Source organism: Ranitomeya variabilis, chromosome 6, assembly GCF_051348905.1.
Source record: "Ranitomeya variabilis isolate aRanVar5 chromosome 6, aRanVar5.hap1, whole genome shotgun sequence".
NCBI lineage: Eukaryota > Metazoa > Chordata > Amphibia > Anura > Dendrobatidae > Ranitomeya > Ranitomeya variabilis.
This window is the reverse complement of record NC_135237.1, coordinates 286,219,016-286,237,294: the sequence shown is the minus strand read 5'-3', so window position 1 is coordinate 286,237,294 and position 18,279 is coordinate 286,219,016. Positions and strand designations below refer to the sequence as shown.

The 18,279-nt window shown below is 41.4% G+C and overlaps 1 protein-coding gene across 1 annotated transcript in view; it reads right to left on the bottom strand.

The window, feature by feature from the left end:
• The window catches only part of MYO10 (myosin X), a 243,549-nt gene that overhangs the window by 61,726 nt on the left and 163,544 nt on the right, over positions 1 to 18,279 (bottom strand). Inside the window, exons 18-19 of the mRNA XM_077269704.1 lie at positions 16,790 to 16,898; positions 16,568 to 16,648 (exon numbers count right to left, since the gene is read on the bottom strand). Of these exons, the coding sequence (XP_077125819.1) occupies positions 16,568 to 16,648; positions 16,790 to 16,898 (190 nt within the window). The remainder of the gene's footprint in view (positions 1 to 16,567; positions 16,649 to 16,789; positions 16,899 to 18,279) is intronic.

The window sequence follows — 18,279 nt, the reverse complement described above, 5'->3', positions numbered from 1 at the left end:
AACCGCAGCTCTCTGACTGCCAGTAACAATCTTACCGCCGATCGGAGGCAGTGTTTGCAAATGACAACATGGCAAACAATGGATGTTCGGGACCCCCATTCATCAGAAGAACCCGCCGGACCCAAATCCAGGGATTCACACATCACTATTTCTAAGATTTGCTTTATAATTCTGCAGGCTTGCATTTGTAAAATGGGCTGTGTTGACAGGTTGTAGTATTTTTTTTATGCACGTAGTATTTTTTTTATGCACTACAGTGCATGAGACCTCTGCAGACAATCAGCAAGCCTGAAGAAGATGGCACAAGCCCGCTGAGCCCACTGTTTGGCTGTAGAAGTAATAGTCATTATGTCATTGCTGCAGCCTGACAATAAAGACCAAGGTCATGGGGATAATATATATCTATATACAGTATATAATATATATATAAATATATATACACACATAAACAAAAATATAGGTGCAGCACTAGCTGTAGCAAAATGGAGCGGAGGGTGCAAAGCCTCCCAGACAAAACCAAACCTCAATAATATCCAAGGACATATGAGTTATTTATTGATCCATAGTGATGGCGACGTTTTGTTCCAAATGTGGAAATTTCACAAACTTGATCATTTTTCCCGGAAGACACTAATATATATATATATATATATATATATATATATATAATAGATAGAAACATTTTTTTTGGGGGGGATGGCACCTTTACGAGATGAAGGAAACATGTTATCATCTAACTACACATAAACATTGGTTTAGCTAAATGTTCATGTGTTTTCATTGGGGAGAGGGGTATATGTTGATGTCAGAATCCTCATACAGCAGCATATCTTCTGTGGGGAGAGAAGCATGGAACATGCTAAAATCCAGCATGCCTCTTCATTCTCTCTCCTGACATTTGCTGTCATCGGGAGTTGGAAGACCCTCACACGCTTCCGATAGTTGCCTAGTCCAGCAGTGTAAAAATAAGCTTGCTGAAAATGCCATCATATCTCATACAGAGTGTTTTTAGGGATAGTGCCATGATGACGGAAGAATGAAATCCCTATAACTGGCATGTGCCTGGATTACAGTCAGACTCCACTATCGGGTTTCTGAGATTCCTACACATTCAGATGTGTTTCTCATATATACACAATGAATAGAGAAGCTGGACTTTGTCTATGCTCCACAACAAAGTGCGTATTAATGTCCTGAGACCACATGTTATGGTTTATAAAAAAGGGATAAAACTAGGTGGAAACTTGCAAAAAGAAAGTCAGCTCTATCAGTCCAGGGTCTGTTGATGTATACGGTCGGGGTTTGTCACTGCAGCATAGCAGAGTAATGTAGCAGAGCTCATTTTCTCCTTGTAGCAGACTGAGATAGTGCAGCAGGGCTGAGTTGTTCGTACAGTGATTTTGAGTTTGTCGTGCAGAATAACCACGTTTGTCAGTATTAGTAGCACTGGCCATGTTAATAAACCATAGCTGACTCTGGGGCAATCAATGTAGAAGAGTCGGGCGAAACAGAAAGTCACTCAGCACGTCCTAACAAGAACAGAAATAAAGAACAGGTGCAAATCTTCTGTTACCACAAAGCAAACGAGCTGAGCACGTACACGTAGTAAAGCTGAATATTACACGAGTGTCTTGATGTAGCACAGTTGAGCTCTGTTACATCATTTATTTGCTGATGTTGCAGAAATTAATAACGGGGGGACCCATGTGCAGAACTCATACGAGGAGGGGAACATGGGTTAATGCTTTGCTCATAGGGTTGCCACAATACTACGTGCTTGGACATAACCCTATGAGAAAATCGTCCTGACATATTCAGCCCTGCTACATCTGTATAAATGTGTGAATATTGAAGTTCTGTCTGAATATTAATAACAATACAATAAACAGAAGCAACAAGCGTAAATGGCAAACAAATCCATACACTGGCAATAAACCCACCCCATAGCAAGAAATGTGCGGCATTTTATCCTAATTTCACAAGTTCACTACAATCTAATGAAAAGGATTTAATATCTGGAATATATAATATATGGAGATTTTCTGAATGATGATAAATCATAATGTAAAGTAGATAATCCACAGATTTGGATCCAGCATCCAGGGATTATATCCAGACGTGGGGTCAGCTCTGTCCCTTAGTGTATCCCTATGCCTTGGTGCAGGTAAGGAAAGCAGCCCACCTACCTACCTTTCTGTATTCCTCTCTCCGCGTAGCTTGCGGCATGCTCGCAGGCACTGGACAGGAGCGCGCCCAGGCTCCCAGCGCACAGAACAAGGCTTTCTTATGCAGGCTGGTATTTCAAGTCCCCCATGTGATATCTTTGGCTGAGATTGTTCAATTCATTCCTTCTTGTGCCTAAGGAAGTCGGACTTGGAAGATAGCCTTGCAGGTTGAGTGTATCAGCATACACAAGGAACTGGCAGCAGGCAGAAGAAACAGCCACGAGAATTGTGTACTTAAAGAACTTGTGCAGGCAGGAAAGTTCTTGAGGTTAAAACAAATAGCATTCTTGGAACAGTCAACGCAAAGAAAAATAGACAACCTGCTGCAGGTCGGCACCGCCTAGGAATACTTATTAATGAGGCGTACTCTCTGAGAGCTTGGGAGATTTGAAAGTATTCCCTAACCATTTCCAAGGCAACTTGGTCATTTGGAAGTCATCCACCATGGTTCTTCTCAATAATGGGTTCGGAATGTGAAGAGTACGGCATCCACTAACGATGGGTAGTAATGATATAAACAGTAGGCTGTACTAACGATAACTTCTCATGTACCCCATACCCATGTACCCCATACCCATGTACCCCATGCCCATGTACCTCATGCCCATGTATCCCATGCCCATGTATCCCATGCCCATGTATCCCATGCCCATGTACCCCATGCCAATATACCCCATACCCATGTACCCCATACCCATGTACCCCATGCCCATGTACCCCATACCCATGTACCCCATACCCATGTACCCCATGCCCATGTACCCCATGCCCATGTACCCCATGCCCATATACCCCATACCCATATACCCCATGCCCATATACCCCATACCCATATACTCCATGCCCATATACCCCATACCTATATACCCCATACCCATGTACCCCATGCCCATATCCCCCATACCCATATACCTCATACCCATATACCCCATACCCATGTACCCCATACCCATGTACCCCATGCCCATATACCCCATACCCATATACTCCATACCCATGTACCCCATACCCATGTACCCCATGCCAATATACCCCATACCCATGTACCCCATACCCATGTACTCCATGCCAAAGTATCCCATGCCGAACTTCTGCAACATAAAACCATCAGTGAAATCTGCAGCACTAAATACTTTCTGTCAATTTCACTGCATAAATTGTCCACATTTTATGCAAATTTCACTCAATGCATTGTAACACAGGTTCATTTACTTTTTTCACAGCATGGGAACGAGATTTACTTAAAGGCACCGCCCATTACTCAAACAACCCCTACGTAAATACTACATTTCCCATTGTAAAATAAACATGCCCTGTTCTCCCCTCCCATTCTGGCATCGGTACAGTGATGGTGGCGCCAGGTCTCCCAAGGTTTGGCAACATTGTAATGCCATGTGAGCCTGCAGCCAATCAGAGGTCGCTAATAGGCTACTGCAGCCACACCTCCCCCGGAGGTTCGAGGGTTGTCCAAGGGAAGTGAGAGCACAGCACACCAACTGCAGCCGCCGATTGGCAAAACAGTGTCACCTCAGCCTCAAAAGGAACTGGTGCCTACATTGCTGGAAAGGCACCTGTATGGGAAGTGAGTATAGTTTGAGGGTTTTTTTAGCTTATTTTTTTATTATTTAAGTTGGGGGTGTCTCTTGGCACATTCTTTTGGGGCGTTAAGCAGTTTGAAAGCATTGTTGGGGGCACTTCTTGTAGACATTTTTTGAACTTTGTTAAGCAATGAGTAAAATGTGAGCATTTTTTAGGCAGAAATGCTCATAAAACACATTTTTTGCCTTCTCTTTCACACCTATAGTAAAGTGTCTTCCAAGTGAGAAATTCCCCTGAGAATGGTCAGCTCATTTCTTTTAATCACTTGGCATCTGAAGTGGTTGAAAGACACTTAAAAGCCTGAACATGTGTACAGCAAGTCTACGAGTGTTTTTTCAGGCGCGTTCTGAAGTAGGCATAACGCCATCTGTATCAGGACTGGATCCGTGTCCATAGAGCATCTGTCGGAAATGCTTACACCCCACCCTGGGAACAGAAGCAGCGCTAGGAGAGCGACGGGGCTCACCGTCATTACTCCTCCTTGGATTATACCCACACTGGGAGTGTGACCCATACTTATCTGTTCACGTTTTGGAATATATTTTTTATCTTTTTGTCTCTATTCTATTTGGGATAGCAATCTTGCTAACTTTTAAGGTCAAACATTCATAGAGACAAGACAGACTCTTTTTTCTTTTAACTCTATAAAATCAAATCTGTCCATCTGCATGCCACTTCCAGCTTTTATTAAAAAAAAAACAACAAACCTTGCTCAGGTGCCGCCCCCTGCATTGTCCCCGCCCTAGGCACGTGCCCTCACGTGCCTAGTGGCAAATACGGCCCTGTCCATCATCTATTTGTCTATCTATCATCTATCTATCTAATATCTATATTCTATTTATCATCTATTATATCTCTAGCTATTATCTATTAATTATCTATCTGCCTATCATCAATTATCTACATGTGTATCTATCTATTATCCATCTATATGTCTATCTACTATCTATCTACCTATCTATATCTATCTATCCCATATCTATCTATCTATCCCATATCTATCTATCTATCTATCTATCTATCTATCTATCTATCTATCTATCTATCCCATATCTATCTATCTATCTATCTATCTATCTATCTATCTATCTATCCCATATCTATCTATCTATCTATCTATCTATCTATCTATCTATCTATCTATCTATCTATCTATCCCATATCTATCTATCTATCCATCTATCTATCTCATATCTATCTATCTATCCCATATCTATCTATCTCATATCTATCTATCCCATATCTATCTATCTATCTATCTATCTATCTATCTATCTATCTATCTATCTATCTATCCCATATCTATCTATCTATCATCTGTCTATCTATCTAATTATCTATCTATCTATCTATCTATCTATCTATCTATCTATCTATCTATTCTACTATATAATTGTCTAAGGGTACTTCCGTCTGTCTGTCCTTCTGTCTGTCTGTCTGTCTGTCGCGGTTATTCGTTCGCTGATTGGTCTCGCCGGCTGCCTCATGGCTGCTGCGACCAATCAGCGACTCGCACAGTCCGGAAAAAAATGGCCGCTCCTTACTCCCCGCACTCACTGCCCGATGCCCGCGTACACCCCTCCGGTCACCGCTCACACAGGGTTAATGCCGGTGGTAACGGACGTCGTTATGCCGCGGGTAACGCACTCCGTTACCGCCGCTATTAACCCTGTCTGTCCCCAACTTTGTACTATTGACGCTGCCTATGTGGCATCAATAGTACAAAATGTAATGTTAAAAATAATAAATAAAAATAAAAACCTGCTATACTCACCCTCTGTAGTCCGCTGAGCCGCTCGCACCGCCCACCATCTTCCATTGCAGGTTGCGGTGGCAAAGATGGTATGGCAGAAGGACCTGCCATGACGTCACGGTCATGTGACCGCTACACAGTCATGTGACCGCGACGTCATCACAGGTCCTGCGCTCAGACCAACCCTGGGACCGGAAGCTGCCGTGGACTACAAGGGGCCCTCGGAAAGGTGAGTATATGTTTATTTTTTATTTTTTAACCTGTGACAAACGTGGCTGGGCAATATACTACGTGACTGGCCAATATACTACGTGGCTCTGTGCTGTATACTACTTCGCTGTGCAATATACTACGTGGCTCTGTGCTGTATACTACGTCACTGGGCAATATACTACGCAACTGGGTAATATACTATGTCACTGGGCAATATACTACGTCACTGGGCAATATACTACGTCACTGGGCAATATACTACGTCACTGGGCAATATACTACGTAATTGGGCAATATACTACGGCGCTGAGCAATATACTACGTCGCTGGGCAATATACTACGTCACTGGGCAATATACTACGTCGCTGGGCAATATACTACGTGACTTGGCAATATACTACGTGGCTGGGCAATATACTACGTGGCTGGGCAATATACTACGTGGCTGGGCAATATAGTACGTGGCTCTGTGCTGTATACTACTTTGCTGTGCAATATACTACGTGGCTCTGTGCTGTATACTACGTCACTGGGCAATATACTACGTCACTGGGCAATATACTACGTGACTGGGCAATATACTACGTCGCTGGGCAATATATTACATAACTGGGCAGTATACTACGTGGCTGGGCAATATACTACGTGGCTGGGCAATATACTACGTGGACATGCATATTCTAGAATACCCGATGCGTTAGAATCGGGCCACCATCTAGTTATCTATCTATCTATCTATCTATCTATCTATCTATCTATCTATCTATCTATCTAATTCCTATCAATCTAACCTGCCTACAGCATCTGTGTTAAATTAAAAACAGTATTATTGTTAACAAATGATCAAAATAATCATGCACTATAATATACACTCACTGGCCACTTTATTAGGTACACCTGTCCAACTTCTTGTTAACACTTAATTTCTAATCAGCCAATCACATGGCGGCAACTCAGTGCATTTAGGCATGTAGACATGGTCAAGACAATCTCCTGCAGTTCAAACCGAGCATCAGTATGGGGAAGAAAGGTGATTTGAGTGCCTTTGAACGTGGCATGGTTGTTGGTGCCAGAAGGGCTGGTCTGAGTATTTCAGAAACTGCTGATCTACTGGGATTTTCACGCACAACCATCTCTAGGGTTTACAGAGAATGGTCCGAAAAAGAAAAAAAATCCAGTGAGCGGCAGTTCTGTGGGCGGAAATGCCTTGTTGATGCCAGAGGTCAGAGGAGAATGGGCAGACTGGTTCGAGCTGATAGAAAGGCAACAGTGACTCAAATCGCCACCCGTTACAACCAAGGTAGGCCTAAGAGCATCTCTGAACGCACAGTGCGTCGAACTTTGAGGCAGATGGGCTACAGCAGCAGAAGACCACACCGGGTACCACTCCTTTCAGCTAAGAACAGGAAACTGAGGCTACAATTTGTACAAGCTCATCAAAATTGGACAGTAGAAGATTGGAAAAACGTTGCTTGGTCTGATGAGTCTCGATTTCTGCTGCGACATTCGGATGGTAGGGTCAGAATTTGGCGTAAACAACATGAAAGCATGGATCCATCCTGCCTTGTATGGAGAATCTTTGGGATGTGCAGCCGACAAATCTGCGGCAACTGTGTGATGCCATCATGTCAATATGGACCAAAATCTCTGAGGAATGCTTCCAGCACCTTGTTGAATCTATGCCACGAAGAATTGAGGCAGTTCTGAAGGCAAAAGGGGGTCCAACCCGTTACTAGCATGGTGTACCTAATAAAGTGGCCGGTGAGTGTATATACTGGTACTAATATATCTATATATACTGTATATTTAATGAAGAACGACTGTCTGTTCACAGAGAGACTTTACATTTGCAAGAACCATGTGACAGAAAGAAAAAGTGTCCTTTTATCCACAAAAAGAAGCACTGTCCTATTTTATCCATGAAAAGTGACAAACAAGCTGCTCCACTGTGATATGTGACATAACTGAACGCCCCACTTACACAGAGCGAGAGCACAGAGGACACAAAGTGAAATGATGGAACATGAACAATGGTGAAGAAGGAAGAGTTGGGGCTGCAGTAAGTCTACCGGCCGTACAGTGCATTGTGCCAGATAACTGCAGGCAATTACAATTAGACATCATTGATTGACCCACATTTATTGAACATTACAGAAACACTTCCCCATGCTAATCACTGGGCCAGGTTTATTTTTCTTAGAGCCACATTCGCCAGTACATGCTGTTCAGATTTCTATTTGTGCAGTTTGCTATGTACCTCTGACTTAAGAAGCCCTGATAGTATTCTGCACCAAACATAGAAATACAGACGTCTGGAATCTATCCCAAAGCGACATTGTAGAAAAAGATGCAGCTGCTTTACATGGAAAGGGACCTTTCATAGGATTTGATGATGCAAGTGCTACATTAAAGATATTCCTTTGCTCCTTTATATCTGCATCTACACATCACAGACTAGCAGTTGTGATTGGGGGCTCGTCATGGTTGGGGGTCACCAAGCATCAATCATGTACAAAAAATACAGGTGGGATTTTGTACATTGTTTGTACCCAGCAAGAAAACAGTGCCCCCTAATAGTCGATATACTAGGAGTAATAAAACATGAAATATCTTGTATAAATCATTTTTCTTAGATCTTATATCATTTACCTGCAGTGTCTTAGTTACATAGAATATGGATTATCAGGTATTTTAGTTTAGTAAGATATTAACACCTTAAAGCATAGATCACATTCAGATGATCAAAAGTTCAAGTCCCCTAAGGGAACTAAAAAAATGAAAAAAAAAAATACATGTTACTTTCTAAAAATATAAAAAAAATATATATTAAATTCAAAAGTTCATATCACTCCTCTTTAGCCCACATTAAAAAAGAAGAAATAAAAAAATAAATAAAACATATGTGGCATTTCCGCATAGGTAAAAGTCTCATCTATGAAAATATAAAACAAATTAATCCGTATAATAAATGCCACAAAGAGAAGGAAACTTGAAACGTCAGATTGAAGTTTTACGGTCACCACTTCTCGCTAAAAAAATCCAGTGCAAAGCAATCAAAACTTTATTATCCCAAATCGGTATTAATAAAAATGATAGCTTAGGACTCAAAAAAACAGCATCATAGATGGAAAAATTAAAATGCTGCAGGTCTCGGAAAATGGCAACACAAACATATTTTTTATTTTTTCAAACTTCATTTCTTTTTTCACCATTTAAATAAAAATAAAACTATGCACATTTGGAATGATTGTAATCACACTGACCTGGTGAATCATGCTGCCAGGTCATTTTACATCCCAGTGCCAGTATTAAAAAAAACAAGGTCTCATACAGCTATGCCAACACAAAAATAAAAAAGTCATGGTTCTTGGAAAAAGGTGAGAAAAAAATGAAAGTGCAAAAACTAAAAACTGCACTGTATTCACTCCCCAAAATCACTGACTGCCATCCTGCTCTACACACGCTGCAGTACAGGCTGTCATACTAAAAGTAGGGGGAGTGATTGCAGCAACTAAAATGGGTATAAGGGGGTAAAAACACTGAACAGTTAACTTAATAAGAATCTTTTAGCAAAAAAAATGGCATTTCTGACCAGACCGATTTGTAATCTGCAGATAAATAATCTTTTAAGCATGTCCGGCTGTCTAACTGGCATAGAGGCTACATGGAGAAAATTAAGTTATATTCTCCCTGCAGCTGCTCACTTTCAGTCACCAGGGAGACATTGGGGTCTGTAGTGCTGTAATCACTCGCCCCTTCTCCTTGACTGACAGTTTTCTCTGCAGCGTGTATGTAGAGCAGGATGTCAATCAATGTATCGGGGAGTGATTTTAGCATGCTCTCTGTGCGCTGAGCGCTGACTGGTAACGTCCCATTGGTACAGCAAAATGACTAAGTGAGCGGCTGCAGTAAGAATAAATTCATTTTCTCCCTGTAGCTGCTCTTCCAGAAACCAGCTGAAAAGGCTTAAAATGTTATTTACCTGCAGAGTACTACTATGTCTGCAGGTAAATATTTTTAATATTTTTACCTTTTAGTGATGAGTACTTGTTGCTCGGGTTTTCCTGAGCACGCTCGGGTGGTCTCCGAGTATTTTTTAGCGTTCGAAGATTTAGTTTTCATCACCGCAGTTGAATGATTTACAGTTACTACCCAGCCTGAGTACATGTGGGGGTTGCCTGGTTGCTAAGGAATCCCCACATGTAATCAAGCTGTGTAATAGCTGCAAATTATTCAGCTGCCGGGATGAAAACTAAATCTCTGAGCAGTCATAAATACTCGGAGACCACCCGACCGTGCTCTGAAAAACCCGAGCAACAAGCACACTCGCTCATCACTTGTCACCTTTAAATGAGCAGATGTTATTTTAGGTAGTAGAAACATTTTTCAGCATACCAGACGGAATAAGTAAATGACCTGGAAGCAGAGAAAATGGCTTTGGACATTCAGGTTGTAACTAAAACATATAGTTGGGTCATGTTCTACCCAGTGTATTAGAAATCTAGGCAGATGCAATGGTAAGTTTGTAGAATTTAGGGTCCCATCCAAGTGGGGTCACCTTGCTGCAGAGTGGGATTACATAATTCTGATCAAAAAACTAAGAAAATCATACTTTTCGTAGCTATGTTGGAATTCATGTATCCAATAGTTGCATAGTGCTGTTGCGTACTGTTTGTAGATAAGATGTATGCCCAGAATTTCTCATATTTGCTGTACGACATTTCAAATTATGTGACATTTTCAAGTTGCTCCTTAACAATAGAACATAAACTGTGAAATAGAGGCCATCTGTGAAATTTATTGTACACAGTACAGTCTAATTACTACAATTAATAGTATGACTGTATTAATATAAATGATCTTTTACTAGTCTTGTTTATGCACTCATGGTTTTGTGCAAAAGCATAATATCCTCTGGTAATTCTAGGTAAGGACAGCTTGTCCTCTGGTAGTTCTAGGTAAGGACAGCTTGTCCTCTGCTGGTTCTAGGTGAGGACAGCTTGTCCTCTGGTAGTTCTAGGTAAGGACAGCTTGTCCTCTGCTGGTTCTAGGTGAGGACAGCTTGTCCTCTGGTAGTTCTAGGTAAGGACAGCTTGTCCTCTAATGGTTCTAGGTAAGGGCAGCTTGTCCTCTGGTAGTTCTAGGTAAGGACAGCTTGTCCTCTGCTGGTTCTAGGTGAGAACAGCTTGTCCTCTGGTGGTTCTAGGTAAGGACAGCTTGTCTTCTAATGGTTCTAGGTAAGGACAGCTTATCCTCTGATGGTTGTAGGTAAAGACAGCTTGTCCTATGGTGGTTGTAGGTAAGGACAGTTGTCCTCTGGTAGTTCTAGGTAAGGACAGCTTGTCCTCTGCTGGTTATAGGTAAGGACAGCTTGCCCTCTGGTGGTTCTAGGTAAGGACAGCTTGACTTCTGGTGGTTCTAGCTGAGGACAGCGTGTCCTCTTGTGGTTCTAGGTAAGGACAGCTTGTCCTCTGCTGGTTGTAGGTAAAGACAGCTTGTCCTATGGTGGTTGTAGGTAAGGACAGTTGTACTCTGGTAGGTCTAGGTAAGGACAGCTTGTCCTCTGCTGATTCTAGGTAAGGACAGCTTGTCCTCTGGTGGTTCTAGGTAAGGACAGCTTGACCTCTGGTGGTTCTAGCTGAGGACAGTTTGTCCTCTTGTGGTTCTAAGTAAGGACAGCTTGTCCTCTGCTGGTTCTAGGTAAGGAAAGCTTGTCCTCTGGTGGCTCTAGGTAAGGACAGCTTGTCCTCTGGGAGCTCTAGGTAAGGACATCTTATCCTCATCCTTTTGTGGTTCTAGGTAAGGATAGCTTGTCCTCTGTTGGTTCTATGTAAGGATAGCTTGACCTCTGGTGATTCTAGGTGAGGACAGCTGATCATCTTGTGGATCTAGGTAAGGACAGCATATCCTCTGGTTGTTCTAGGTAAGGACAGCTTGTCCTCTGGTGGTTTTAGGTAAGGACAGCTTGTCCTCTGGTGGTTCTAGGTAAGGCCATCTTGTTCTCAGGTGGCTCTACATAAGGACAGCTTGTCGTCTGCTGGTTCTAGGTAAGGACAGCTTGTCCTCACTGGTTTTAGGTAAGGACAGCTTGTCCTCTCATGGTTCTAGGTAAGGGCAGCTTGTCTTCTGCTGGTCATGGCCATGATTGTGCCCCCTGATGGCTTTTTGTAAAAGTTGTAACCTCCTTTGGGGCAATTCTATACAGGGGTCGGAAGTTCACCGATGATACTAGTTAAATGAGGTACTCTATGGTACTCAGCAAAATAGTGAAATATTATATAAGAGAAAAGAATATGTATTATCAAAATACACAGTTCACTAATATTAAATAATGAATATTATAAAGAACATGATCAATCACTTTATTTCAGTCCTTGTATGAAATAGTTTATACCTCTTAGACCCGTGGAGCACCTTGTCACCACGCAGAAGAGAGGTGACATGCCTGACGAGACAGAAGAGGCATACCAAAGATACACAAACAGGCAATAGTATTAAAATATGTCAGGAATGTCTTTGTAAGATTTTATAACTCAAGGTACTTAGCCTCTCAGATTAAAAACAAGACACAGGGGGCGGAAGGAGACTGGCAATCTGAATGAGTGTGGGTTTTTGGTGAATTAGGAAGATTTATGTAGTAATTAAAGCATTGCGGTATGTATGGAAGGCGAAGTCAGAGGAACACGAACCCCCGCTGGCAGGTGCACAAAGCGTATCCCTTGTTAACAAAACAAGAACAAATATGTAATCCCTAAAACTACAAGTAAAGCAAATTAGCCCACCTTTAGGCTTAAAGGCAGGTTTAGTCATTAAATAAAAACAAAACTGCATCAATTAGAATTCCCCTATGTATATGCTCCATCCAATAACATACATTATGCAATTGTTATTCGAGTAGTCCCCCAATGTCATACTAGTATCACAAAAGGTGTCCATAGAATTTAAGCTGGTGGTTTTCTGTGTACCTTAGTGGGGCAGTTTTACATATAAAATACCTTTACTGTAGCTTCTGATGTGTAGACAGGATAACTAATAAAGGTGTTACTGTGACAGCTTAAGGCCAAAGGCCATAGAGCACCGGCTTGTGCACATAGAAGAGCCGTGACTGTGCCATGATGGCTATAGGTAGCGCCCCCATCTCAGTACTGTGCCAGTGGACAATAATTTGCCATATTAGCCAGTTCTTGTACCCTGGAGATAATGCTTGTGGGAAAATACCTCTATATAATAGCAAGTGAAGAACGCCACAATTTGTATCTGTCAGACTAATTCAGAGCCTAACACAAAATAAACTGTTTGCTTTTTAATAAAAGCCCATAGAAGTCTAGAGATATAGCGCTAATATGGCTCTGCCAAAACAGGTTGATTGCTAAAGGGGTTATTTTTTTGCAAAGGGTTGCAGCAGCAGAAAATAACAAACTTTACGGTACTCACCCTCCCCAGGTCCAGCACTGTTTCTCTGCCGCTCCCCCATTTTTGTACACAAGCTGCAGCTGTGACATTGTGATTACAGAATTTCACTGCTGCAGCCAATTACTGGGATCAGTGGTCATGCCGATGGGAGGGCTATTCAGTCTAGTGATTGGCTGCAGCAGTTGTGAAGTAATCATGAATCCATCGCCGTGGCCTGTCTACAAAGATGCGGACAGTGGTACAAAGACTTGAACAGGGTAAGGTTGACAATAGTGAGTTTGTTATTTCATCCAACTGCAATCCTTCAATACACATATACTTGTATGTGTGTGTGTATATATATATATATATATATATATATATATATATATATATATATAGTGCAGACCAAAAGTTTGGACACACCTTCTCATTTACAGATTTCTGTATTTTCATGACTATTAAAATTGAACATTCACACTGAAGGCATCAAAACTATTAATTAACACATGTGGAATTATATACTTAACAAAAAAGTGTGAAACAACTGAAAATATGTCTTATATTCTAAATTCTTCAAAGTAGCCAGCTTTTGCTTTGATGACTGCTTTGCACACTCTTGGCATTCTCTTGATGTGCTTCAGGAGGTAGTCACTGGGAATGGTCTTCCAACAATCTTGAAGGAGTTCCCAGAGATGCTTAGCACTTGTTGGCCCTTTTGCCTTCACTCTGCGGTCCAGCTCACCCCAAACCATCTCGATTGGGTTCAGGTCTGGTGACTGTGGAGGCCAGGTCATCTGGCGTAGCACCCATCACTCTCCTTCTTGGTCAAATAGCCCTTACACAGCCTGGAGGTGTGTTTGGTTCATTGTCCTGTTGAAAAATAAATGATGGTCCAACTAAACGTAAACCGGATGGAATAGCATGCAGCTGCAAGATGCTGTGGTAGCCATGATGGTTCAGTATGCCTTCAATTTTGAATAAATCCCCAACAGTGTCACCAGCAAACCACCCCCAAACCATCACACCTCCTCCTCCATGCTTTACGGTGGGAACCAGGCATGTAGAGTCCATCCATTCACCTTTTCTGCGTCGCACAAAGACACGGTGGTTGGAACCAAAGATCTCAAATTTAGACTCATCAGACCAAAGCACAGATTTCCACTGGTCTAATGTCCATTCCTTGTGTTTTTTAGCCCAAACAAGTCTCTTCTGCTTGTTGCCTGTCCTTAGCAGTGGTTTCCTAGCAGCTATTTTACCATGAAGGCCTGCTGCACAAGGTCTCCTCTTTACGGTTGTTGTAGAGATGTGTCTGCTGCTAGAACTCTGTGTGGCATTGACCTGGTCTCTAATCTGAACTGCTGTTAACCTGCGATTTCTGAGGCTGGTGACTCAGATAAACTTATCCTCAGAAGCAGAGGTGACTCTTGGTCTTCCTTTCCTGGGGCGGTCCTCATGTGAGCCAGTTTCTTTGTAGCGCTTGATGGTTTTTGTCACTGCACTTGGGGACACTTTCAAAGTTTTCCCAATTTTCCGGACTGACTGACCTTCATTTCTTAAAGTAATGATGGCCACTCATTTTTCTTTACTTAGAATTTGTATTATGGCAAGAAAAAAGCAGCTAACAGTCTATTCAGTAGGACTATCAGCTGTGTATCCACCAGACTTCTGCACAACACAACTGATGGTCCCAACCCCATTTATAAGGCAAGAAATCCCACTTATTAAACCTGACAGGGCACACCTGTGAAGTGAAAACCATTGCCGGTGTCTACCTCTTCAAGCTCATCAAGAGAATGCCAAGAGTGTGCAAAGCAGTCATCAAAGCAAAAGGTGGCTACTTTGAAGAACCTAGAATATAAGAAATAATTTCAGTTGTTTCACACTTTTTTGTTAAGTATATGATTCCACATATGGTTAATTCATAGTTTTGATGCCTTCAGTGTGAATGTACAATTTTCATAGTCATGAAAATACAGAAAAATCTTTAAATGAGAAAGTGTGTCCAAACTTTTGGTCTGTACTATATATATATATATATATATATATATATATATATATATATATATATATATATATATATATATATATATATATATACACTGTATATATATATATATATATATATATATATATATATATATACACATATACACACTCACATACATGTATTCTAGACCAACCGTTTAAGATTGTAATTACTATACAGTATATGAGTAATATTTATCTTGCAATACTGCAACACATGCAGGGATTGCCAAAAAATCAAGCAATCCCTGCATGTGTTGAGGCTGTGGGACTTGAACATAATATACAAGCACGCCCAGATGCTCGGATAACACCCGAACATGATCAGATAAGATGTTATCCAAGCACGTTCACTCATCACTAATGCTTAGTGCTGCGTTCGGCTGTTATTGGAAGCAAGCCTCATAGAAAATGAATGAAGAAGTGGTCAGACATTCCCTGATCTGCTGATGTGGGACTTCGATCAGCCAGTTAGCACCTAGCTGATAATGTGTTTTCACTGGATCCCTTTAAATACTCATGAATGACAATGTGGTGGTTCCAATAGTCAGATCAGTATTTGTACCAATGAATCTCATGTGTTCATGATTTCCACAAGTAAAACAGGTCGAACTAGTAATGGAGGTATTCTGTATTTTGGGTGGAGATATAGTTTTATACATGTCACTAGTAATATCTGTCCAATATCCAACTACTCTCACATCACAGCACGGACCATAACAGCTCACAGCGATGCAATCAGCGGAGCCACCAAGCAGCGGCTACTAGCCAGCGTCAGCTACGTTTAGTGCATATGGGGTTATATCATGGTAATTCCAAGGGTCTTAGTGTTAGCCTGATGCTGTAATGGAGGCAGCGTTCCAGCTTCCACACCTTGTACACAGGTAGAGCTGTTACTTTCTGAAGACACAACTTCATTGGCTCATCATATAGAGAGAATACAGAAGGATATAGACAGATACATAATTATTGATCCTTTCCTAGAAAAGATAACAGCAGTAATGTTTCTAAAATCATTTATGATTAATTGAAGCAACATCTCACTTCAAAATATATTAAATGGTTATTCTGAGAATCAAAAGTTATTCATAAGACAGAGATAACTTACTGATCGCGGGGGGTCTGATTGCTGTGTCCCACAACAATCTCAAAGAAACAGAACCTGGGTTGCAGGTTCTGCAGAACCCAGACGGAACGGAAGGGCGCACGCTCAACCCCTGCACTATTCATCATCTATGGGAATGCTGGAGACGGCCGAATACAGAACTTGGCTACTAACACATTAAATGCACAATAGGATAGAAGAAAAGGTAAGAAATCCAAGTGTTTCATTAATTATTCAGAGATCTATCTCACCTTGTGTATATTTGGCTTAATGCAGCGCACAAAGAAAGGATTAGATGTGCTCAGTTTTGCCATCAAGGAATGCAGGGAATCCTAAAATAAAGAATAAAGAACAGCTTTTATAATTATTCCCAGACTAAACATAAGCTTCACCACATCTTAAGCTTAGGCACTCAGGTCTAGAAGGGGCTTCCTAGCAGTGCCCTCTGGTGGGACAAGGAGTTCTATACACACCTTAAACTGCAGGCTGACAGTAGGTTTCCGGTGCTTACTTCCAGACTTTAGAGTGTCCTGGTTATTTCGGCTTGAAACGTGTTCAAACAGGTCATATATGAAGTCAAGTCTAGGTAAAAACAAAAAAATCAAGAAAACAGTAGCTTCACAGCAATAAGAACTCATAATTAATACACAAATGAATAGACTCTGGAACAGTTTTCAGGCAATTTTAATAATACATAATCCTGCAGCTTATCTTATTGCTGAGATAATTTAGCACTATAGGTCATGCTTTGCTAATACAGTAGACGTCTGTTAGTTTGGCGCCCGATCATCCAGAAGCTTCGAAGTATAAAAGCAGAAGTTATGGCAGTTTGCTGGTCTAAAGTGTTCCAAGTGTTTGTTAAGACAATTCCAAGAAGGAAATACATTAATAATGATCTTAAAGACAGTCGACAGTCTCCTCAGGAGTGTATGTTCCAGAAAATGCACCTTAAGGACAGAACATGGAATGCTTAGAGAAATTGCAAAATACTCATGAGCTACAGCTGAGACTCTAAAGGCCTCAGTATATTAAATGATCAAGTGTATGACAGTACAAATATAAAATAACTGAACAATTCTGGCTTGTTTTGAAGGATTTCGCAGGTGAAAATTTTTTCTTTCTAAAAAGAACATGAAAACATCTCTAAAGTTTGCAAAATCGCATCTGAAGAAACCACAAGACTTCTGGAACAATGTTCTTTGGACAAATAAGACCAAAGTGAAGATGTTTGGCCATGATGCCCTGCGGTAAATTTGATAAAAACAATATCTGCACATACACCTAATACCATTGGTCATGCTGGGGGAAGAGTAATGATTTGGGCTTCTTTTGCAGCCAAAAGACCAAAGCACCTTGCAGCCATTGAGTTGACTACGAACTCCTCTGTACACCAAAGTATTCTAGAGTCAAATGTGAAGCTATACGTTCAAAAGCTTAAGCTTGACTAAAACTAGATCATGCTACAGGAAAATGATCCCAAGCACAATTGCAAATAAATATAAGAATATTTGGAAAATAGAAAGAACCAAGTGATTGCATTGAACCAAAGTCCACACCTTAATCTAATTGAAATGCTGTACTGGAACTTAAAGAGAGTTGTGCATAGATGAATGCTCAAAACCTCATTCAACTTAAGTAACAGATACGTGAAACCGATGAATTCAAGAGGTTGCACTTAGTCTTTCTCAAAAATATATGCAGCGCCCCAGAGTCCTGGTCGTTGCAGTACTGTGGCTCCGCCACTATGGGGAGCTACGGTGCGTCCGATGGCACTGAAGGAGTTCATCTGATCAGGTATCACAGACACCAATACATTTCACAGCTGGGCCTCCGGGGGGAGCTAAGGGTGCTATTCATTAGGCCACTCCCCACCATAGTGGGTAAACTGGGGGTCAGGCAGGAAGTTAGATGAGAAAGCTGACTGGATTGGACGAAGCAACACCTAGTGGCAGAGGGTGTTGTG